Source organism: Schistocerca piceifrons, chromosome 5 (assembly GCF_021461385.2).
Source record: "Schistocerca piceifrons isolate TAMUIC-IGC-003096 chromosome 5, iqSchPice1.1, whole genome shotgun sequence".
Taxonomy (NCBI): domain Eukaryota; kingdom Metazoa; phylum Arthropoda; class Insecta; order Orthoptera; family Acrididae; genus Schistocerca; species Schistocerca piceifrons.
The window spans coordinates 677461656-677486207 of NC_060142.1; the positions used below are offsets into that span (position 1 = coordinate 677461656).

At 43.6% G+C, this 24552-nt stretch overlaps 1 protein-coding gene across 3 annotated transcripts in view; it reads right to left on the reverse strand.

The window, feature by feature from the left end:
• The window catches only part of LOC124798185 (voltage-dependent calcium channel subunit alpha-2/delta-3), a 792806-nt gene that overhangs the window by 205925 nt on the left and 562329 nt on the right, over window positions 1-24552 (reverse strand). For all 3 annotated transcript variants that reach the window (XM_047261474.1, XM_047261473.1, XM_047261472.1), the window contains one exon: window positions 9507-9600. In XM_047261474.1, the coding sequence (XP_047117430.1) occupies window positions 9507-9600 (94 nt within the window). The remainder of the gene's footprint in view (window positions 1-9506; window positions 9601-24552) is intronic.

The following is a 24552-nucleotide window of genomic DNA, read 5'->3' on the forward strand; positions in this document are numbered from 1 at the left end:
GAATAAAAACCACTCTCCCGGAGGAAATCTAGAACCAGAGAGACCATCCGGGAATCGTCAGCCAACATCAAAGGTAAAGTGTGGGGGAGTCTGTACTTAGCACGCAGAGCCAAAAGAATGGGGCATTCAACCAAAATGTGGGCCACTGACTGGAAGGCTCCACAACCACATAGCGGGGGTGGCTCATCACGCAAAAGGAAACCATGGGTCAGCCTGGTATGGCCAATGCGGAGACGACACAGTGTGGTCGAGTCCTTGCGGGAGAGGCTAAAGGAAGAACGCCATGGGCCTGTATTCACCTTAATGGCACGAAGTTTATTAGACAGTGGAGTAGCCTCCCAAGAATTGGCCCATGACTGTGCAAAGTGGGATTTGATGTGAAGCCGTAAATCCGCTGCAGGAGGGGTTACAGAAAACGGGGGGTAAGTAACTGCTCCCCCAGCCAAACGATCAGCGAGCTCATTACCCGGGATACCCACATGGCCCGGGACCCATAGGAAGGCAATGGAACAAGCAGCACGGTGAAGATCAGCGAGATGGTCATGGATGGCAGAGACCAAGGGATGGCGCAAAAAACACCGGTCAATAGCAAGAAGGCCACTCATCGAGTCCGTACATAACAAAACGCGGTTGTGTTGGGATTGTTTAATAAAGGTAAGGGCCCGGGAAATTGCCATCAATTCCGCAGTAAACACCCCACATGAGGGTGGCAGTAGATGATTTTCCGTTCCAACAAAGGACGTGAAGGCATACCCAACATGATCAGCAGATTTAGAGCCATCAGTGTAAAAAACAACAGCATCCCGAAACTCCCATAAAATTTGGCGGAAAAAGGAACGGAACACCACTGGGGGGATGGAATCTTTCGGACCGCGGCGGAGATCCATCCGAATTCGAGGCCGAGGAACTAACCAAGGAGGGGTGGAGGGGAGGGAGCAAGGAAGACAGGACAAAGAAGGAAGCCGAAAATTACGGGTAAGAGACGCAAGGCGCAGCCCAACCGGTAAACCCGCCCGAGGGCGGGAGTCAGGCGGGCGACGTCCATGGTCTGGGAATAGGATAGAATAGGAAGGATGAGCGGGAGAAGAACGGATAGTAAGGGCATAAGACACCAGAAGCTGTGACCGCCGAACAGAAAGGGGGGGGGGATCCCAGCTTCAACCAGGAGACTATCAACAGGGCTAGTAGGGAAGGCACCGGTGGCCAAACGGATACCACGATGGTGGACTGGATCCAGCACGTGCAGCGTGGAAGGAGCAGCTGAACCATAAACTTGACAACCATAGTCCAAACGTGACAGAACTAGAGCACGATAAAGACGGAGGAGGAGGGAACGGTCCGCACCCCAGGAGGAGTGGGCAAGGAAGCGAAGGACATTGAGTTTACGGAAACATCCTACCTTCAGGAGTCTGATATGGGGCAGCCAAGTGAGCTTGTTGTCGAAAAGAAGACCTAGGAAACGAAACTGTGGAACCACAGGCAATCTTTGTGCAGCGAGATAGAGTTCTGGATCAGGGTGGACCGTAGTACGGCGACAGAAGTGGACCACCCGCGATTTTAAAGGAGAGAATTGAAACCCGTGGGAGAGGGTCCATGCAGAGGCACGCCGTATAGCCACCTGGAGCTGCCGTTCTGCAGATGGCATCGAGGAGGAACTAACCCAAATGCAGAAATCATCCACATACAGGGCAGGGGCGACCAAGGGACCGACAGAGGCCACAAGTCCATCGATAGCAATGAGGAAAAGAAGGACACTCAAGACAGAACCCTGTGGGATGCCCGTCTCCTGGGTCCGTGGAGAACTAAAAGCAGTACCAACTCGAACTCTGAATGACCGATGGATCAGGAACTGGCGGATAAAAATCGGGAGTGGGACCCGAAGACCCCACTGATGAAGGGTTAGTAAGATGTGATGGCGCCAGGCCGTGTCATAGGCCTTGCGAAGGTCAAAAAACACTGCAACCAAATGGCAGCGCTGGGAAAAAGCCTGCCGAACTGCGGATTCCAAGCGAAGCAAATGATCGATTGGAGATCGTCCCTCTCGAAAGCCACACTGGTAAGGGGACAATAGATCCCGAGATTCGAGGACCCAAGTGAGCCGACGGGCTACCAGCCGTTCAAGTAACTTACAACCAACATTGGTCAAACTAATTGGCCGATAGCTGTCAACAGATAGGGGGTTCTGACCAGGCTTAAGGACAGGAACCACAATGCTATCCCTCCACTGAGAAGGGAAGTCACCCTGGAGCCAGATACGGTTAAACACCCGAAGAAGATGGTGCCGTTGTGGAGCACTGAGATGTTGAAGCAGCTGGTTATGACTGGAATCTGGGCCAGGGGCCGTATCATGAGAAGAAGATAGAGCAGAAAGAAATTCCCATTCAGTGAAAGGTTCGTTGTAAGATTCTGACTCACAAGTGGTGAAACATAAGGTGACAGCTTCAGCCTGCTGTTTTTGATGAAGGAAAGCAGCTGGATAGGAGGCAGACGCTGATGCCACTGCAAAATGGGTCGCAAGATGTTCTGCGAGAACTAATGGGTCCGTACAAATGCCATCTGGGAGGTGAAGGCCTGGGAGGGTGGACTGCCGATGGCAACCTTGGAGAGAGCGAAGTGTAGCCCACACCCGTGACAGAGGGACAGTGGAACCAAGGGAAGAAACGAATCGTTCCCAACATATCCGCTTGCTCTGTTTGATTAAATAACGGGCTTTAGCGCGAAGGCGCTTAAAGGTAGAAAGGCTGGCTACAGATGGGTGCCTCTTAAAGTGTTGCAAAGCTCGACGGCGATCACGGATGGCAATGGCAATGGCCGTACTCCACCACGGGACTTGCCGACGACGAAATTGTCCAGATGAGCGCGGGACAGCAAGGTTAGCAGCGCGAACAATCGCGTCAGACACGTCACGTAGGACGTCATCAATACAACCCGACAAAGAGGGAGAAAACTCGACCTGTGCAGTATATAGAGGCCAATCGGCGCGGTGGAAAGACCAACGAGGTAACCTCTCCATCGGGGAGTGGGAAGGGAGCGTGAAAAGCAACGGGAAATGGTCACTATCACAAAGGTCGTCGTGTGGCGACCAGTGTAATGAAGGGAGGAGAGAGGGAGAAGAAAGAGAAAGATCAATGGCAGAAAAGGTACCATGACCAGCACTGAAATGAGTAGGGGAGCCATCATTAAGAAGGCACAGGTCGTGGTCTGCAATAAATTGGTCGATAAGAAGACCTCGTCTAGATGGAAAGGCACTGCCCCACAAAGGATGATGAGCATTAAAATCCCCAAGGAGGAGGAAGGGAGGAGGAAGTTGCTGAAGAAGGGTGGTTAAGGCAGCAGGTGTAAGAGTCCTGTCAGGAGGGAGATAAAGATTGCATACTGTGACTGCAGAGTCTAAGTGGACCCTAACAGCAACTGCTTCCAATGTAGTTTGGAGAGGAATCCACGTGCTAGCAATGTCTGTACGGACCAACGTACAAACGCCACCAGAAGCCCGCAAGGGTCCGACCCGATTTCGACAGAAAACACGGAACCCACGGAGGGTCGGTGAGTGAGCATCAGTAAAATGAGATTCCTGGAGAACCACACAAGCTGCTGAGTAGGACGAAAGAAGGGATTTCAATTCCGGAAGGTGACGATAGTAGCCATTACAATTCCATTGGAGAACCACAGAACGATGGTTTAAATGAGGGCTGAACACGCTAAATCCAGTCATACCGCCGGGTCCCCACCCGTCACCGACAAGGAGGGGGCGACATCCATAAACGACAGGTCAGAATCCGGTTGTGAAGCCGGGGAAGGGACCTCCGGTGACACCAGAGGCTCTTTGTCCCGGGACTTATGTTTCTTCTTCTTTTCAGGCTGAGATCGAGGAGGGCTGTGTGGCATAATGGAGCCAGCTGCAGCAAGATCAGGAACAGAAAGAGACCGGGCGACCTGGGGGCCGATAGACCGCGGCTCTCGCGGTCGCCGCGCTGCAGCAGACCTTTGGCCTGGAAGGTGCCGGGAAGGGGCATCCCGGGAGAGGCGCCCTTGACCGGCAGACGCCGAAGGAGTGGGACACTTCTCCGGCTGGGGAGGGGGAGCGGCGCCCAGAGGAGAAGGTGTGGGAGCCGCAGGGGAGGGGGGAAGGAGAGGGGTCCGGGACGGGGGTAAGGAAGGGGGAGGAAGGGATGAAGATGTAACCAAGGCGTAACTAGATGTCATGGACACAGGGTGCAATCGTGCATATTTCTTACGGGCCTCTGTGTAGCTTAAACGATCAAGAGACTTATACTCCTGTATCTTTTTTTCTTTCTTATAGACTGGGCAATCTGCTGAACGTGGAGAATGACTACCATGACAATTTACACATACAGGAGGGGGAACACAGGGACTCCCCTCATGGAGTGGACGTCCACAGTCACCACAGAGAGGGTCCTGGGTACAGCGAGAAGACATGTGGCCAAAACGCAAGCACTTAAAACACCGCATAGGAGGTGGGATGTACGGCTTCACATCACAGCGATAGACCATAATCTTAACTTTCTCAGGAAGGGTATCCCCTTCAAAGGCCAGGATAAAGGCACCAGTATCAATACGATTATCTTTAGGACCCTTCTGAACACGCCGAACAAAGTGAACACCCCGCCGTCCGAGATTGTCCCGAAGTTCCTCATCAGTTTGAAGGATCAGGTCTCTGTGAAAAATCACACCTTGTACCATATTTAGAGACTGGTGAGGGGTAATGGACACGGGAATTGTGCCAAGATGGGTACAGGCACGAAGGGCCGCAGATTGGGCAGCCGAAGCAGTTTTTATCAGTAACGAACCCGACCGCATCTTGCTCAGGGAGTCCACTTCGCCGAACTTGTCTTCAATGTGTTCCACAAAGAATAAAGGTTTGACACTGGTGAAAGTATCTCCATCAGTCCTGGTGCAAACTAGATAACGGGGGAAAGGCTTTGCCCCTAGACGACGGGCCTGATCCTCCTCCCAGGGGGTAGCCACGGAAGGGAAGGCCGAAGGGGCAAGAGAAGCAGCACTTGAGGAATCAGTACCACGCAGAGAGACGGCCGCAGAAGAGCGGCCAGAGGTTTGGACCCTTATGCGTTTCATCTGCATAGCGTCCGCCCTGATACCACCCACTCCGATCAGGGGCTCTCCTCACGGGCGCCACCCAGCCACAGCAAGGGCCGTCTGGCACGGCGGCCATTGCCGGGAGTTCCGATGCTCCAGGATGACGAGCAACCACTCCAAGGCATGCATGAGGAGGTCACAGCTCAGGTATCAGAAGTGTGATCCCTGTGTGTTCAGGGGGCTCAACCAAAAGGGTACATAGCGACCCCACCACACGGGCTGGCTACCGTGCTGGCTATGCACCCTAGCATCAGACAACGACGTAGAAGAAAAGGTGGAATATACTAGGAGGGCACACGTCGGAGACACTAGGTAAGGTGCTCTTCCCCAAATGGCTCACACTACGGAAGAGAAATTTTGGAATGGAGGTCAAACCCCAGAGGGGACCAAGGAATGCCGAAAGGAGGAGATGGTTACGCAACAAAGCCGGAGTGTAAAACCAACAGAACCAGGAGGATAGCGGGGGCCAACATAAGCAAGGACACCAATAGAGGGAGAGGAGAGGGCGAGGGTAAAGGGGTATGGAGGGGAAAGGAGGGGAAGGGAAAGGAAATGCAGCCCGGGAGAGAAAGAAGGCTGCAATGGCTCGGGGCCCCGTGCTCGCCACGCACGTATCCACAAAAGAGTTGTGGACCCCCTGGGGGGTGCAGTTGTGTGTATGAGTTGCATTTGCATCAGTGTGTGTGTGTGTGTGTGTGTGTGTGTGTGTGTGTGTGTGTGTGTGTGTGTGTGTGTGTGTGCGTGTGTTTATCATCTATTGTGGATGAAGGCATTACTGGCCAAAAGCTTTATTTGTGACAGTCTTTTTGTTGTGCCTATCTTTGACTGAGTGTCTTCGCTATTTGGTGAGCAGCAACCTTCCTTTTCATAATATTGTTCCATCGCATCCTGGATTATCCATTGTTTGATTTATCTTGAAATACACTTATTTTACATCTTGGTGAGGAGCAAATAAAGAGTAAAGCATGTCATGCTCCATTATGTAACGCAGCAGCACACAAAAACAGAAATGAGGTTTATATGGATTGCTGAGTAATGCTTCTATAAGTTTGCTGTTTCCAGAATGAGACGAGCTATTGGTGGAATTGAAGCTGTGAGGATGGGTCGTGAGTCATGCTTGGGTAGCTCAGTTGGTAGGGCACTTGCCCGCGAAAGGCAAAGGTCCCGAGTTCGAGTCTTGGTCTGGCACACAGTTTGAATCTGCCAGGAAGTTTCAAGTTTGCTGTTATTTTATTACAGAATATAATAATTTGCATATAAATTTAAATACAATGTTGCAGGTAAAATAAATAAGAAGGCCTTAAGTCATATTATACCTTTCATTTACAGCCAAAGGTGCAAGAGACATAGACAATCTTTATCTGCACAAAATGACTTATACGAGTCCTAGAATAGTTATATTTTACATGAATGTAGACTAATGAATATCTCACAGTGATGTGTGCTAATTTTATACATTAGTGAATTTTTGCTTTATAGTAATTAATTCCATAAGATGTGTTATGAATACAAAATTCTCATTCAGTTCTGTAAGAAATTTGTCAGAAAGCATTGCTTTGGTATCTACTCAAATGCCTGGTAGCTTGCAATGCCTTAATAATACACTCAGTTTACTTTTGTTAGACCTGTTTTGCAAATGAAAATAATCATTTCCTTTTATTCCAAAAAAAGGTTTCACCTGTAACGTGAAAATCAACTGACTGAAAACAGCAACGATTTTTTTATAGTTCATGTTTTGTAAATTTTTAAACCTTCTGGGAATGACAATACATGCTCTAGAATGAAGATTTAAAACTAAACAAATTTACAGCAAAATAAATATCTTCTGTGCTCAATTATTGTAAACATGAAATGTGGAGGCAGTTACTTTCAACTCAGTCTCTTCCCTACTCCTTTCCACTCTCTTAGCACATGAGCAACAAAATTGTCAACTTCTGATTATCACAGAAATGCTGGACAGTATTTACAGTCACAAAATAATTTTGTGATTGTTGTCGCAGTGCATTGAGTATTATGGGTCACCTGTCACCAGCTGTTACTTGGGCTCCCAAGGCTCACTTGTTGTATATTTTGTACGTACAACTACAGGCATTGCAGTAGATTGGCATATATTACATTTAACACAAGGATTGCAGAAACAAAGTATCTGCAAAAGGAAAGCCATGTATTAGCTAGGGCCACGTGATGGTAGATATGTGAAAGACAGGCTGAAGGAATGTCAAAACACAAATATTTTCTGTCACATGCTGCTCTCTGTAATAATTGAAATGAAGCAGCCCACTCAGTATGATTACAAAGAAAAGTATTTGGGTACAAAAAATGGATTCTTTTTCATCTGGTAATCTCACTTTGCAGCTTGATAATGAACTGGCTGCCTTTTTGTCATTGATTCTAGTTACACGAAGCTTCCGAATTAAGAAACCTACAGCAGGTATTTTACAACGAAAAGAATTGTTAGTATGTGCCTTACATTTGGCGTTCTTTATGTCATACTCTGTTGTATACAAAATATGGCCAAATTATCAAAATGGTTTTTAAATTTGAAGGAGAGTTGAATCGCTCTGCACTCTGGATTAAACACATGTTATACAATAGAAGAATGCCATGCAGTGCCTGAAGCTTTCCTAGAATGCCACACAAACTCTATCGGCATCTCTCACATTTCTCTTTCCCACATGGCCAAAATCAAGTATTGGAACTGCATTGCATTTACAGTCTTTTTTTTAAACTGTCCTTTGGAGGTAGGCTATCCTGTTTCACTAGATATTTGTCTGTACCCCAGTTATTTCATCTTATTGCATTGCAACTCATGCATATGGGTAATTTTGAATGGATAGCAAAGAAGGATGTTTCATAGGATTTTACGCACCATGCTCATGGGTATGTCCGATGTTCGGGCAATTCTCTGTGCACTACACGTTTGCACACCACCACTCGTCTCCTCCTGCATTACTGTGGCCACGGCTTCCATTGACATCAAATCAATTTGTTTCCTCCCTCTACCAGGTTGCACACCAAAAGAACCCGTCTTTTCAAATTTCCAAATCATTTTCTCCAGGCCCACGGCAGTCATTGGACCAATGCCTGTTTTCAAATCGTTCAGTGTCCAGAACTACTGCAGAGTGACATGTGAACTGTCATCTCTCTTGTAATACAACTTTATAAGCAGAGCACAATTCTGCATTGAGACAGTCATGGCGAACATCGCAGACACGAAAGAAGGAAAAGCTGTGTACCTGGTGTGTTTATACCAATTTCAATGGGTCGTGCACATGACAGGCATTTTCATTTACTTTTCACACTATTTTTCTTCTTCTGCCATATGTTTTTCCCCTTCTCTGATAATATTCCGTTGCAATTTGATGTCATTCTGACCAGTAGTGTTATTTCTACAGCGTTTTGAAAGTTTAACTTAAATTTAATCACTCCATATATTACAACATTCAATAATGGTTACTCTTTATAATATGTCAACATAGTCAAAGTCTAAGTGTAATGGAGGAGTAAAGGAAATTCAATGTATAGTTGAATTGAAACACTGAGTGATGAACAGGCATATAAACAAGATTGAAACAGTTGTTGAGCTTTCAGATAATGTCCATACAAACAGAGCTACAGTGTGCTAGAATTGCAGCCTGACTGTGTGTGTGTGTTTTAGTTAGCGAAGAAGAAAAAAATTGTCTGAAAGCCCAGCAAACTTTTCTGTCTTCCTCTTTATGAGTCTTCCGATCATTAAATGCCTTAATTATATAGTGACTAATAATCTTTATTTCTATTGTTATGTGCTTTTCTACCCAGGGCTTTTGGGTATAATATTCTTCATAAAACACAGTGGTGTGCATTAATTGATGCTGTAGCTTATGATCACAATTTGCATTTTTTAAATTTATTCGACAGAGTGAAGTTTTTGATAACAACGAGTGAACAACTGTCCTATTTGTGCTACTTATCTTCATACATGTAACCATGATACCAAAATACACATCACAGCCATTGCTGCTGGTGCTGGTGCTTTCAGTACAATCTTTCCAACAATGACAAAGGCAATAGCCACAATTAAAAGTACAGACACTGTTGTTGCTCACAGCAGATGCTCAACAACTGAATGCATGAGCACGCAACACATGGTGCCATGGCTGGCAACAATGCCCCCTAACACTGATGACTGACAATCACAAACTTATTTTAATCTAACTAGAGACAGCATGAAAACAGGCCATCAGATAATATAAAGTAGTGCTGTGTAAAATGTGCCAAGCTACTTGAAACTCAGTGCACGTGGTGTTGATTGTGATGTAGAAAACTGAATTTTCATCTTTGAGTACAAGTCTTTATTGCTGGAGGATCGAAGATAACATGCTTTCAGTTCTGAACATTTTACTATAACTTACCCCTTGTCATCCTTGTGCAAACTGCTCAGATTCTGCTGAAAAGATTCTGTTGCTATGGCGTCAAAAACAAGAGCCTGGAATAAATCCCTGTCACCTGAAACACAGAATGTTAATGTACAGTAACCAATACACAAAAAATATGATGATAGATATAGTGTTTTCTTAAAGAATGTATCTAAACATAATAGAATTATGAGATAAAATGGTATGAGACAGTTCCACATCTACATCTATATTCCACAAGTCACCTTATGGTGTGTGGTAGTGGCGGATGGTAGATTGTGTGCCACCAGTGATTACCCCTTTACAGTTCCATTTGCAAGTGGTTCAAGAAAGAACGATTGCTGGTAAGCCTCTGTGTGGTTTCGAATCTTTCTAATTTTATTATTATGGTCTTTTTATGAGAAATATGTAAGATGAAGCAATATATTGGTTGACTCTTCTAGGAATGTACACTCTCAGAATTTAAAGAGTAGATCATACCATGATGCAGAGTGCCTCTCTTGCAGCGTTTGCCACTTGTGTGCTCCTCCTCTATGGATCTTCTCTATCAATCCTATTTGATGTAGATCTCTGACTGATGAGCAGTATTCAAGTATTGATTGAACCAAGTGTTTTGGAAGTTACTATAACAGATTACATTCCCCGAGGACTCTTCAAATGAATCTCAGTCCGGCATCTGCCTTACATGTGCTTAATTTCTTGTGATCATGCAACTTCAAATCACTCTTTACACGTACTCTTAGATATTTTATGGAAGTAACTGCTTCAAGTGAGTATTCTTGTCTATGTATTGACAATACATTACATTTGTTTATGTTGAGGGTCAATTGCAACTCACTGCAATAAGTGTTGATCATTTGCGAGGCTTCATGCATTTTGTACAATTTTCTAGCACTGCAGATTCACTGTAGACAATAGCATCATCCATGAAAAGCCTCATGGAATGGAAAAAAGAAATGCAACAGCCTTGAGGAGTGTGTTCAGCGCCACCAGGGTACAACACTCCCTTACTGAGGTGTTATAGTGCCAGTGACTCATTTATGATGATAAAAGATGATCAGATGGCAGTCTGGAGGCCTGTCTGTGCACCCAAAGTGTCCACTCTACAGGTGGTAACGGTGATGAGTTTAGAGGTAAACCGTGTGTGTGTAACATTCATTTAAGGGTACAAAGATGCCCTGCCAACAAATATGTACTCCTGTTGAACAACGTCCAAAAGCAGCATTCAGGGAAGAAATCTGTGCACATGTTACACCTGATGGGACTGTCAAGGACAATTGGGAACTGTCTGCTTGCAGCAGGACTAAGATCACATGTGGCTCTGGCCAGGCTACTACTGACACCAGAACTCTGACAAGTATGGCAAGTCTGGTGTTGACTGGAGAACGAAATGGCTCTCTGTTTCCTTTAGTGATGAGAGTAGGTTCTGTCTGCATGTTAGTGATGGACGTACATGTCTATGGCACGGACATGGTGAGCAGCCTATGGTAAAGTGTATTCACACACTACCCTTGTGGTCCATCCCAGGCTTCTTGACATGGGGCAGGGGGAGGGGGGGAGTGTCATCAGTTACAACTCATGATCACATTTGGTGTGTCTGCAGGTTCCACTGTGTGTTGATTGGACTGTTTGGGCATACTTTACTGTGACGGGTGTTTCACTTGTTCTGAACATTTTACCATATACTCCTACTATGATGGACTACCAGTTACACCATGGCCCTTTTTTTTCGGCGGACTGTAATGCGAAAAGTGATGTCCTACAGCACTACCTTAGGACACACCCAAAGTCACTTTTACATCTGAAAACTTCTCTCCCTTTAAAATGATGTGCTGTGTTCTGTTTGCTAGAAACTCTTAAATCACATCACACATTTGGTCTGATATTCCATATATTCATATCCTGTCCATTAGATGGCAGCAAGGAACTGTATGAAACACCTTTGGGAAGCCAAGGAACATGGTATCTATCTGGATGCCTTCATGTACTACTTTCTGGATCTCTTTGACAAACAGAGAGGTGTGTTTCACACAATCATTGTGTTTGAATACCATTTTGATTCCTACACAGTAGATTTTCAGTCTCCAGAAATGTCATTATACATGAGCACAAAGCATGGTGTAAAATTCTATATCAAGCTGACGACAGAGATATAGGCTTATATTTTTCTGCATCTGTTCAAAGACCCTTCTTGAAAACAGGAATGATCTGTGCTTTTTTCCAATCATTAGAAATGCTTGACTACTCAGAGACCTACAGTTCATTGCTGCTAGAAGAGGGGCAAGTTCTTTCACATATTCCGCATGGAACTTAACTGATGTCCTGTCAGGTTCAGTGGCCTTTCCTCTGTTGAGCAATTTCAGTAACTTTTTACCCCTTTGTCACTTATGTTGATATCTGTCATTTTGTCATTCATTTACATCTACATATACATCTACATCCATACTCCGCAAGCCACCTGACAGTGTGTGGCAGAGGGTACCTTGAGTACCTCTATCGGTTCTCCCTTCTATTACAGTCTCGTACTGTTCGTGGAAAGAAGGATTGTTGGTATGCCTCTGTGTGGGCTCTAATCTCTCTGATTTTATCCTCATGGTCTCTTCGCGAGATATACGTAGGAGGGAAAAATATACTGCTTGACTCCTCAGTGAAGGTGTGTTCTCGAAACTTCAACAAAAGCCCGTACCGAGCTACTGAGCGTCTCTCCTGCAGAGTCTTCCACTGGAGTTTATCTATCTTATTCGTAACGCTTTCGCGATAACTAAATGATTGTGTAATGAAGCGCGCTGCTCTCCATTGGATCTTCTCTATCTCTTCTATCAACCCTATCTGGTACGGATCCCACACTGCTGAGCAGTATTCAAGCAGTGGGCGAACAAGTGTACTGTAACCTACTTCCTTTGTCTTTGGATTGCATTTCCTTAGGATTCTTCCAATGAATCTCAGTCTGGCATCTCCTTTACCAACGATCAACTTTATATGATCATTCCATTTTAAATCACTCCTAATGCGTGCTCCCAGATAATTTATGGAATTAGCTGCTTCCAGTTGCTGACCTGCTATATTGTAGCTAAATGATAAGGGATCTTTCTTTCTATGTATTCACAGCACGTTACACTTGTCTACATTGAGATTCAATTGCCATTCCCTGCACTGTGCGTCAATTCTCTGCAGATCCTCCTGCATTTCAGTACAATTTTCCATTGTTACAACCTCTCGATATACCACCGCATCAACTGCAAAAAGCCTCAGTGAACTTCCGAATGTCATCCACAAGGTCATTTATGTATATTGTGAATAGCAACGGTCCTACGACACAACCCTGCGGCACACCTGAAATCCCTCTTACTTCAGAAGACTTCTCTCCATTGAGAATGACATGCTGTGATCTGTTATCTAGGATCTCTTCAATCCAATCACACAATTGGTCTGATAGTCCATATGCTCTTACTTTGTTCATTAAACGACTGTGGGGAATTTAAAAGAAGAAATATGTGGGATCTTCCTCTGTCAAACAAGTTTTGGAAAAAGATGTTTAGTATTTTGGCCTTTTCTGTGTCATCCTCGATTTCAATGCCATTATGGTCACTGAGTATCTAGACAGATGGCTTCAATCCATTTACTGACTCAACGCATGACTGAAACTTCTTAGGATTTTATGTCAAGTTTGTAGACAGAATTTTACTTTGAATTCATTGAACGCCTCATGCATAGCCCTCCTTACACTAATTTTGGGTCTGTGCAGTTTTTGTTAGTCTATGAGGCTTTGGTTGTATTTAAAATTCTCCTTGATTTCGTAGCAACTTTCTAACGAGGATGTCAATCCACAGTGTGTCTTTTCCATCCCTCATAATTTTGTTCTGCACATATCTGTCCAAAGTGTATTGTATTATGCTCTTGATCTTTGTCCACTGAAGCTCAACATTTGAAGTGCTGAAGATGAAATTTTCGTATAAGCTGAAGTCTGTCTCTTGTCGTTCATGCTAAACAGAAAGATCTTCCTACAGTTCATTGTATTCCCATTTACAGCTGCATTCAGTGATGCCTTACGATTCACCAATTCCCTGTTCAAACCTATCCAAGTCAAAAAGTTTGGGTCTGTTCACCACCACCAGGCCTAAAATATTATCTTCTCGAGTTGGTTCTCTGATTAACTACAAGAGGTAATTTTTGGATAAAGCACTTATAACATTTTCACTCAGTTTGCTGTCCCTACTACCAATCCTAATCACTTACAGAATGAAATTTTCACTCTGCAGCGGAGTGTGTGCTGGTTTTCAAACTTCCTGCCAGATTAAAACTGTGTGCAGGACTGAGACTTGAACTCGAGACCTTTGCCTTCCGCAAACAAGTGTTCTACCAACTGAGCTACCCAAGCACGAGTCACGACCCGACCTCACAATTTTACTTCTGCCGGTACCTCGTCTCCTACCTTCCAAACTTCACAGAAGTTCTACTGCGAACCTTGCAGGACTAGCACTACTGGAAGAAAGGATATTGCAGAGACATGGCTCAGCCACAGCCTGGGGGATGTTTCCAGAATGAAATTTTTCACTCTGCAGTGGAGTGTGTGCTGGTTTTGAAATTTCCTGGCAGATTAAAACTGTGTGCCGGACCGAGACTCGAACTCGGGACCTTTGCCTTTCGTGGGCAAGTGCTCTACCAACTGAGCTACCCAAGCATGACTCACGACCTGTCCTCACAATTTTACTTCCGCCAGTACCTCGTCTCCTACCTTCCAAACTTCACAGAAGTTCTCCTGTGAATCTTGCAGGACTAGCACTACTGGAAGAAAGGATATTGCGGAGACATGGCTTAGCCACAGTCTGGAGGATGTTTCCAGAATGAAATTTTCACTCTGCAATGGAGTGTGCGCTGGTTATGAAACTTTCTGGCAGATTAAAACTGTGTGCCGGACAAAGACTCGTGTTCAGGACCTCTGAAGTTTGGAAGGTAGGAGATGTGATACTGGCGGAAGTAAAACTGTGAGGATGGGTCATGAGTCATGCTTCGGTAGCTCAATTGGTAGAGCACTTGCCCGTGAAAGGCAAAGGTCCCGAGTTCGAGTCTCTCTTCGGGTGTAGATCCAGTGTACTGTACATATTTTTTCTTATGTGATCAACTCAACATTGTCCAGGATATCGTCATGCATGTCACAGAAGGGCAATGCTGTCAAGTCGTCGTTCCCCTGGCACTGCCTCATTCCCTTCTCAAGTTGCTGAATGCATCTCACTGGGTATGACTCGGATGAAGGAGTTGACACGACATTGTGTCCACTGGCCGATGATCATTAGTAACATAAAATATCTGGTGCAGGTTCACAGGGTTTCTGCACAGAACCAAGCCACACCCCTGTGCCAGTTCCCTATTTGGCCGATTGGACAGCACTATTGTGGCAGGATATATGTCAAGTTTGTAGGTCTATTTTGCAGGTCTATTTTTGGGCAGCTTGTGGTTTTTAGTTGTCGATGTGTCGTTGAATTTCCCCTATGCACCCAAGCCAGCCCCCATATCATCGACTGCCAGAGTACATGTGTTATTGAGTATTTTTCCAGCTGAGGGAACCCCTAGGACCCTCATGTCCCAGGTGAAGTATTCCATGTCTGCCTCTTCCCAAGATGATTACCGTATTTGCTTGAATCTAAGAAGCACTTTTTTTCCGGTTTTAGTAATCCAAAAAAACCGCCTGTGGCGTAGAATCGAGTGCAAAGTAAGCAGAAGTTCTGAAAAATAAAATTCCGTATTGTTCATCATCGAATGTAGCAGCATTTCAATGTACTATGAAAATCCGACTGGCAAGACTGTATGGGATGTTTGTCAATATGGCCAACTCTAAGTTCTTAATTTTTTCCTACCTGTGAGAAGAGATGGTTGCTAATAGGAACTTCTATGAATTGTGAATCACATGTAGTATTCTCTTCACCATAAGAATAATACCAATATAAACATTTTGCCATGTATTCTTTCATGTTTGCTACTATCTCATTTAAATCCTGTCTGCCTAATAAACTACGAAACTAGTGTGAGACAACATCAAACGCAGAAGAATATACATATCATGTCATGTTTATATTCATATTATTCTTATGCTTAATAGTGATACAGTCAGAAATGAAGCACGGCAATTGACCAGATTTTTAAATCTAAGATGACTCTAATTTCTGTGTTGAATGTAATGTACAAAAGAGGCATCTCCAAAGATTTTCAAGTGGCGAAAAATTTTAGCCAACCTCTCGTTCAGAACATCTGAACACAGTCTATTATTTGGTTCTTGTTGATCATTATCAAAGAAAGCAGCAGTGTAAGTAACAACAAATAGCAGTCTCTTGCCATTGTTTTGCTAATGAGACAATTTCTTTCTTTTTTTTATCGTAAGCGGTGGTAGCGCGCACAAAAGCAAGCCATGCCGCGAGCGGCGACAGGTCGTAAACACACACTATCAGAATGCGACAAACAATGCACGACACAGTACAATAACACACTTTCAGCTTAGAGTGATGTAAAGACCTATAACAAAGAGAACAGCACTTATCAGATCAAAGAAAAATAAGCAATCGATTCAAACCAGACGAAGCATGTGAAAAAGGAAGAGTACCCGTATAAATACGGATGGAGCGCCTGACACATAGCAATGGTTACCTGGTAAAGCTTAACTGCTAAGCTTACGACTCGAACCAAACTACTATAGCTGTATCATCATTCATTTGACCTAAATTGTGTCTCATATTACAATGGACCAACTTTGTTTCGATTTGGAGGTGCGGCCTAAAATTTTTCTCTCCCTTGAATTTCGAGTCTCAAATTTCAGGTGTGGCTTAGATTCGGGAAAATTTTTTTCATTGATTTCGAGTCTCATTTTTCAGGTGCAGCTTAGATTCGAGTGTGGCTTAGATTAGAGTAAATACGGTACTTGCTGATTTTTGTGGCCTTGTACTGAGTGATGCCAGTCAACGTGTGCAGTCCGGTGAAACCTTTGCATGGGCACCAGCAGTGTCTCCTGGATTTCTCGCACCATGTGTTGCATGCCACGGACAACCAAGTCTCACCGCATTTTCCTTCTAGAGCTGCCATTTCAACCTGGTCCTTAGGACAGCTGCTGGGGTGGCTGTTGTATATCATTGTGGACCACAAAGTTCAGCAGTTGTTTGTGGTGGATGTTGGTGGGGAGCAGCTACTTGTCATGCCCCTCAGTTGTGCCCATGCTCATTGGAGCATCACTGCACCACCCTTCCAGTCAGATGAGTGGCAGGGTTGATCATGACATTATTCCCGGAGTGGGCTCCAGCTTGTAGCGGCGTGCCTTTCCATTGCCACTCCCTCCTTGCCCTCTGCTGTCCTCCAGTTGCCTACAGCCTCAGACCCCAGTGCCGCTTGTGTCTCCACCTGCCATGATGGACCTCATGAATTTCGACCCCCTCTCTCCTCTTCCACCTGCTCTCCCACTTTGTCGCTGGAGGTCGCCTCGTCTATACTGCCACTGGTCAACCTGCTGTTGGCATCAACCTCCATGTCCTTCCACATTTCTGGCGGACCCAGCAGTGTCTTTGTTGCCTCCTGCAGTAGTTGGTCCACTACTGGGTTCTCCAGCACCCTCTCCAGTTCTGTGCCGGAGGTCGCAGCCCAAGCCTGGCCATTTTCGGTCATATGTGGCCTGTTCAGTGGGGAGGGATTTAGTATCCCCAACAGCAAACATCCTAATGGAGGCAGATAAGATGGCATAGGTATAACAGTGGAATGGTTCAGAAAACTGCCATGGAGGGTGCACACGTTGTGTCATGTGGGCAGATCCCTGGACGGAAAAATTTACTTGTGAGCAGCAGCAAGCGGAGCAGGCCAGTACTTAAGTGGAGTTAATCTGCCACATAGTTGTTAGCTGCCTGCAAAAGCTGCATGCCAAGCATATTGCCTTGTATCTATGTGGGTTTGGACACACTGCTTCCTGTAGTTCGCACAGGGAATTTGTTCCACTCAAGGGGTTCTGTTCCACGGCTGTTACTGAGTCACTGCCTGCCTGTCATGAAGTTCCCGAGCTGGGCATGCTGAGTAGCAGCATTGTCACACAATCTGCAGATACTAGAGATCATATACCACACAGCAGTACCCTGGCAGAGGATAGACACGCATAGTGTAGGCAGTCTCTTTAGTAGACCTGTTACATCTCTTAACTGTTCTGTCAATAAAATGCTATCTTTGGTTTGCTTTCCCCGCATTTTCTGTGTGCTGGTTGCAGCTCAAGTTAATTGTACCTGTAATGCCTAGGTATTTAGGTGAATTGACTATTTTTAAATCTGTTTATACACTGGGAGGGGGGATTAGTACACTTTTAAAGATTATGTAAATTTTGATCCCATGACAGCATATGCCATCTGGGTGACAGTAGACGTACCGGTAATGGTTTTGATGTCATCCATCTACAGACAGCGTAGTACTGTAGCTAGCAGAGCACTATCTGTGTCTACCCTTTAGTCGAGGATGTCAGCAAGAAGGCCCAGAGTGGTGCAACAGTGTGAAGCAAGCAGGCAACCCTGCCATGAAGATGCACTCATGCTTCCTACAGCTAACGGAGTGATTTTGAAAGGGGTCAAATTATGGCTTTCCAGGTGGTGGGGTGGTCCATTTGGAGAACTGATACACAAGTTGGATATTCTGCTTCAATGCACAATGATACTACTGTCAGTGGTCATGTGAACATTCTCACAATATTAGATGAAGTTCCGGATGTCCCTGCAGCACAGACAGCTGCCAGGATTATCTTACTATAAGAACAGCAGTGATAGATCCTACAGTTATCGCAAACAGACAAGTGGGCTTGTCAGCTCAGGCATGTTTACATGAACTGTTGTGAGCTGGTTATTAGCAGTGGGACTATGGACACGCACATCTAGCTCATCTTTCACTCACGCCACAGCATTGACCAGTTCAAACAGAGGATCACTTGGAAGATGGAATGGAACACTACAGTTTCCAGCACTGAAAGCAGATTCTGTCTGCATGCAAGTGGTCATCGTTTGTATGTATGACATAGATCTGGCGATTGCTGTCTCATAGAGTGCATTCATCCAAGATATGATGGGTCCACCACAGGACTTATGGTACGGGTTGTGATAAACTACAATTCTTGTTCACATTTGATGTTTTTGGAGAGGACACTAAGCTGCACTCAGCATGTAAAGAATGTTGTTAGATCTTTTTCTTTTTTTGCTGTCCTTGTAACAGTAATGTGATGTGTTGTTCCAAAATGATAATGCTGGCCCAAGCACTGCTCACAAAATTCAATGTGCTCTGCAAGATGTGCAGCTACTTCCCAGGGCACCATGATCATCTCTGGACTTGTCTTGAATTAAGCACATGCAGGACAAGATGGGACAAGAAGTGACTTGTGCAACTTGTCAACCAACAACTCTTAAAGAACTACGTAAACAGGTCAGGTAGATGTGATATAACACACTCCAGGACAGTATTCACCATTTGTACAATCAACTGTGTGTCTGAGTCAGTGCCTGCATCGCCCCGTAACAGCTAGACCATTTACTAATGTGGATGTTTCAGCAAAGGTAGGTACCTGGTACCTCATAACACTTGTGCTATTGATCTACAATGCAATCATTTCATGTACTTCATATGCACTGTTGGCACAATACAGCTTGAGTGATTTATGATAAATCTCACTTATTTTCCATCTCAGTCGCATATTTTTAATTATATTACATGTTTTGATCACTCTGGATCATCTTCAGATCCAAACAGTTGTGTCAGCAATCCGTCTTGTCTGTTCAGAATAATGTATCAGAGTACAGTACTCTGATATGTGATTCTGAGTAGACAAGACTGGTTGCTGATGACTACTTACATCTGAAGATGATCCAGTGATCAAAATGTGTAACATAACTAAAAATGTGCAACTGAGATGGAGGAATAAATGAGAAGTACCGTAAATATATCCAAACAGTTGTTGAATCTCTCAAGACAATTATGCCAAATACAGTAAATCATGAGTGAACTGGGGAAACCTCTAGAAGGATGTACTAATTTTTCTTTCTGGCAACGTATTTATCATTAACTGAAATGAAACATATTTACTTTTAAGTATTCTTGTGAAGGACCTCACACTTTTTATCATTCAGAGCCAATCGTCACTTTTTGCACCATTTAGATATCTTGTCTAAATCATTTTGTAATTCATACTGATCTTCTGATGACTTTAGTATATAGTAAACAACAGCATCACCTGCATGCATAACACTACTAAATGTGAATGCATGGTATTGCAGCAATATATTCAATGAGGTGACAAAAGTCATGGTATACCTCCTAATATCATGTTGGACCTTGTTCTGCTGAGTGTAGTGCAGCAACTCCATGTGGCATGGATTCAATAAGTTGCTGCAAGTTTCCTGAAGAAGTACTACGCTATGCTGCCTCTATAGCTGTCCACAATTGTCAAAAGTGTTGTTGCTGCAGGATTTTGTGCACAAACTGATCTCTCAATTATGTCGCATAAATGTTCTATGGAATTTGTGTCAGGTAATGTGGGCGACCAAACCATTCACTCAAATTGTCCTGAATGTTTTCCAAACTGATTGCAAACAATTGTAGCCCAGTGACACAGCACATTGTCATACATAAAAATTCTATCACTGTTTGGGAACATGAAGTCCATGAATGGCTGCAAATGTTCTCCAAGCACTCGAACATCCTGAAGACCCAGTCAGTTCCATATAAACACAGTTCACACCAGTACGGAGCCGCTATCAGTTTGCATAGTGCCTTGTTGACAGCTTGGGTGCATGGCTTCATGAGATCTGGACCACACTTCAACCCTACCATTAGCTCTTACCAACTGAAATTGGGTCTCATCTGACCACACCACAGTTTTACAGTTACCTAGGGTATAACTGATACAGTCACAAGCCCAGAAGAGGTGTTGCATGCTGTGTCGCACTGCTAGCAAAGGCACTCGTGTCTGTCACCTGCTGCCATAGCCCATTAATGCCAAATTTTGCTGCACTGTAGTAACAGATACATTTGCCACACATCACACATCGATTTCTGTGGTTATTTCCTACTGTTTAGCTTGTCCTTTAGAACTGACAACTCTGTGCAAATGCTGCTGCTCTCGGTTGTTAAGTGAAGGCTTTTGGCCACTAGGTTGTCTGTGGCAAGATATAATACCTGATATGTCATATTCTCATGTACTCTAGACACTGCAGATCTCAAAATATTGAATTCCTTAATGATTTCCAAAATGCAATGTCCCATGTGTCTAGCTTCAACTACCATTCCACATTGAGTTTTTTAAATACTGTCATGCAGCCATAATTATGTCAGGAACCTTTTCACATGAATCACCTGAGCACAAAATGATAGCTCTGCCAATGCACTGCCCTTTTATACTTTGTGTAAGCAATAAAACCACCATCTTTATATGTACATATCACTATCCCATGTTTTTGTCACCTCAGACTACTGATAAAATTCTCTCAGGCTTCCATCTCTGTCAAGTGATTTAATATCCACAAGCTTTTGGCTGAGTACTCCTCAGTCACAGTCGAATGGTGTCTGTTACCACTTGACAACAGTTGACTGAAAGCTTGTGAATTTTAAAACCATCTGTTGTGGCTGGAAGCTCAATAAAATTTGTTCATTACCAAATGCATTCCCTGAGAATTACCTGGAACAGATTATTTGGAAGCCCAGTCACAACAGAAATATACTGGCTCTAATAGCAACAATCTCGACATGGCATGGACTCAACAAGTTATTGGAAGTCCCCAGCAGAAATATTGAGCCATGCTGCCTCTATGGCCTTCCATAGTTGTGAAAGTTTTGCTGGTGCACGATTCTGTGCATGAAGTGACCTCTCACTTATGTTCCACAAATGTTTGATTGGATTCAAGTCACGTGATCTAGGTGGCCAAATCATTCACTCAAACTGTCCATAATGTTCTTCAAACCAGTTGTGAACAAATGTGGTCTGGTGACATGGTGCACTGTCATCGATAAAAATTCCATCTATGTTTGGGAACATGAAATCCACGAATGGCTGCAAATGGTCTCCAAGTACCTGAACATCACCATCCCCAGTTCAGTTGGACCAGAGGATTGAGTCCATCCCGTGTAAACACAGTCCAACACACCTTCATGGAACCACCACAAGCTTGCACAGTGCCTTGCTGATGGTTTGGCTCCATGACCTCTGTGATAATTTCACACAGTGTTGCTTATCTCTTAGTACTGACAGCTCTATGCAAACACTGCTGCTCTCAGTCATTAAGTGAAGGCCATCGGCCACCGCATTGTCTGTGGTGACAGGTGATGCCTGAAATTTGGTATTCTCAGCACACTCTAGACACTATGGATCTCGGAATACTCAATTCGCTAATGATTTCCAAAATGGAATGCTTCACCTACCATCCCACACTCAAAGTCTGTTAATTCCCATTGTGTGGCCATAATCACTTTTGACATCTTTTCACATGACTCACCTGAGTAGACATGACAGCTGTGCCAATGCATTGCACTTTCATATCTTGTGTAAGCGATACTACTTACTACCATCTGTACATGTGCATATCACTATCACATGACTTTTGTCACCTCAGTGTATATCAAATATGTAATTTGACCACTTAATGTTACTCAGTTGTGACTGAATATATATTAAAACATCCAGTTTCCGATAAAGTTTTTTTATTCCATTTTATTGGTACCTGCTGAACATACCATACAGCCATTAGTAGCACATCTGGCGGCTACAACAAGTTTATGTTAGTTCAGGAAGTGTAGCACAGTTTTTACATGTGTCAGAAATGGCAGCATCTGCCTACCAATTAAAGCTCAACTCATGCTGCATCCATGAATGCTCATTTCATGTGTAAATGAATGCCTGACTGTTTAAACAGTATGCAAACTGAGCTTACTCCTGAACACAACCAATGCAAGAGATTTCTGCAGTAAAATTTCAGTTGAAATAAGAGTTCATAAATGTAAAATCCTTTAAGTGCAGGGCCTTCAATTCTTATATTAGTAACCCTGGTGGAAGCTGTTTCATCACCCGACATTCTCAGGAAATATTATAGTATTCCTGTTGTATTTAATTTAAATGTAGTTGAATCCAATGGCAGGTTTCCCACAGAGCTAAAGTACTGGGAAAGTGTAACTGACTCACAAAGAAGACAATTTGTAAGACATGTTTAACATCTACAAAGGCAAAGTCTGCACTTCTCAGAAGTTAACACACTCAAAGCAGAAGAATGGTCTTGGCGAAATTTGTTTCTAGTATTTGACCCCTCAATTTTGAAAGGAGATTTTTAGAATAAAAATAAAAACACACAAGTATTTCCACAACTGAAACTGAGCTTGCAGAGTAACAGAACATTTGTTGCTGTGTACACTCTATGAATGGAAAACTATCAGTTTGTAAAGAATTTTTGAGTAAAATGCTGAGAGAAAGGAAAAAGAAGGAAAGCTGCTGTGAAGCTGAAAACTAAAACATCAAGCATCACACTTCTATGATCAGATAACCTTATGTAATGTACAAAAGTTGGCATAAAATGGAAAGAAATCAGTAACTTAGTCAACAGGGGCTGAACATATGGAAGATATGCTATTGTCAAAAAAATTTCTTCCTGCAAAGACATCATGGATGCTCTTTAATTGCATTCTAAGATAATAACAATATAGTTTACATTTTATAATTAATTCAAACATGGAGCGTAAATTATGAATCCTGTTCCTTCTGCATATTCATCATTTTTTATCAGTGGGCAGTGACACAGTCAAACAGTCATGCAATCATCACTCCTCTCCACATAACAAATGACATTTCTAAGCAAGTTTCTGGAGCAGAAAACTCTTTCTAGTAGTGGTGGTAACTGATGTAAAGGGACAGAGAGTCAGATGTGTGCCCATTACATATAATGCCCTGTGCAGATGACAGAACTACTACTACTACTACTCAGTCATCAGTCTTGCACTGTTCTACATATTTTCTGATCTTGTGCTGATCTTTCCATCTCTGTGGCCTGTTTTGCATATTTCAGTCTTTTTCAGCCCCTAATATATGTCCCCTCTACTGCTCCTTCCAGCACCAAGTTCACTGTTCTCAGTTTCCAGAGCAGATGTCTTACTAATATGTCTCTTATTCTAGTAAGTAACTTTTCCCTTCACATATTTTGTTTTAGTACATTTTCATTTTATGCTGTAATTTTACACTTAATTTTTAACATTCTCTGACACTGCAGCATTTCAAATGCTTTCAGTTTCTTCTGTTTTGGATTTCCAATGGTCCACATTTTGCATTGAAATGTACACTCTGAGGAACTTCTTGCTCATTTCCCTATCAGTAAATGACACTAGTGGAATTCTTTAACTGAAGACAACTTTCTTCACTGTGATGGTCTAATCCAAGTGGAGAGGGTGGGTAGGAGAGGGGGTGAAGGAGCTCACATAAACTCAAATTCCTTCATCTGGGTGGGAAAAAAGAGAGGATATCTTGGGGAGACTGGATTGTATGAGGGATGTGGAGGTCATTCAGACTGTGGCTAAGAAGCTCAAGGGCAAGAGGTTAATATGTCTTTTCCTTCCCTGTTCATCCATTCCTTCACACAAGTGATGAGTTCCTCTTGAATTGAGTTTTGAATTTCCTGCCTTTCACAGAAAAAAAATTCATTAAAAATACGCTGTTTCCCCTAAAGAAGGAACCTGAGGTTCTGGAAGTTTGGAGTGCTATTAACTTTCTGAGTGTAAAACCACCATAGCAGTTGCAGCCTTTAAAGGTAAGTACGCATTACAGGCCAATGCATCTGTCTCTCTGTGAATTTAACATTTTCCTGAATTGAATTACTTTGTTGAGATAAGTAATGCAAATATGCACACACTAGTTCAATATATAAGAGTTCTTTGCTTGTCTTATCTCAAGATCAAATATATGTTAGTACACAAAAATGATAGTTCATATTTAAATAAACATTTATCATTGTACTGGAGATTAATGGACATCAGTTCTGGTTATGAAATCCTTGAATGACAACATGTTCTCAGA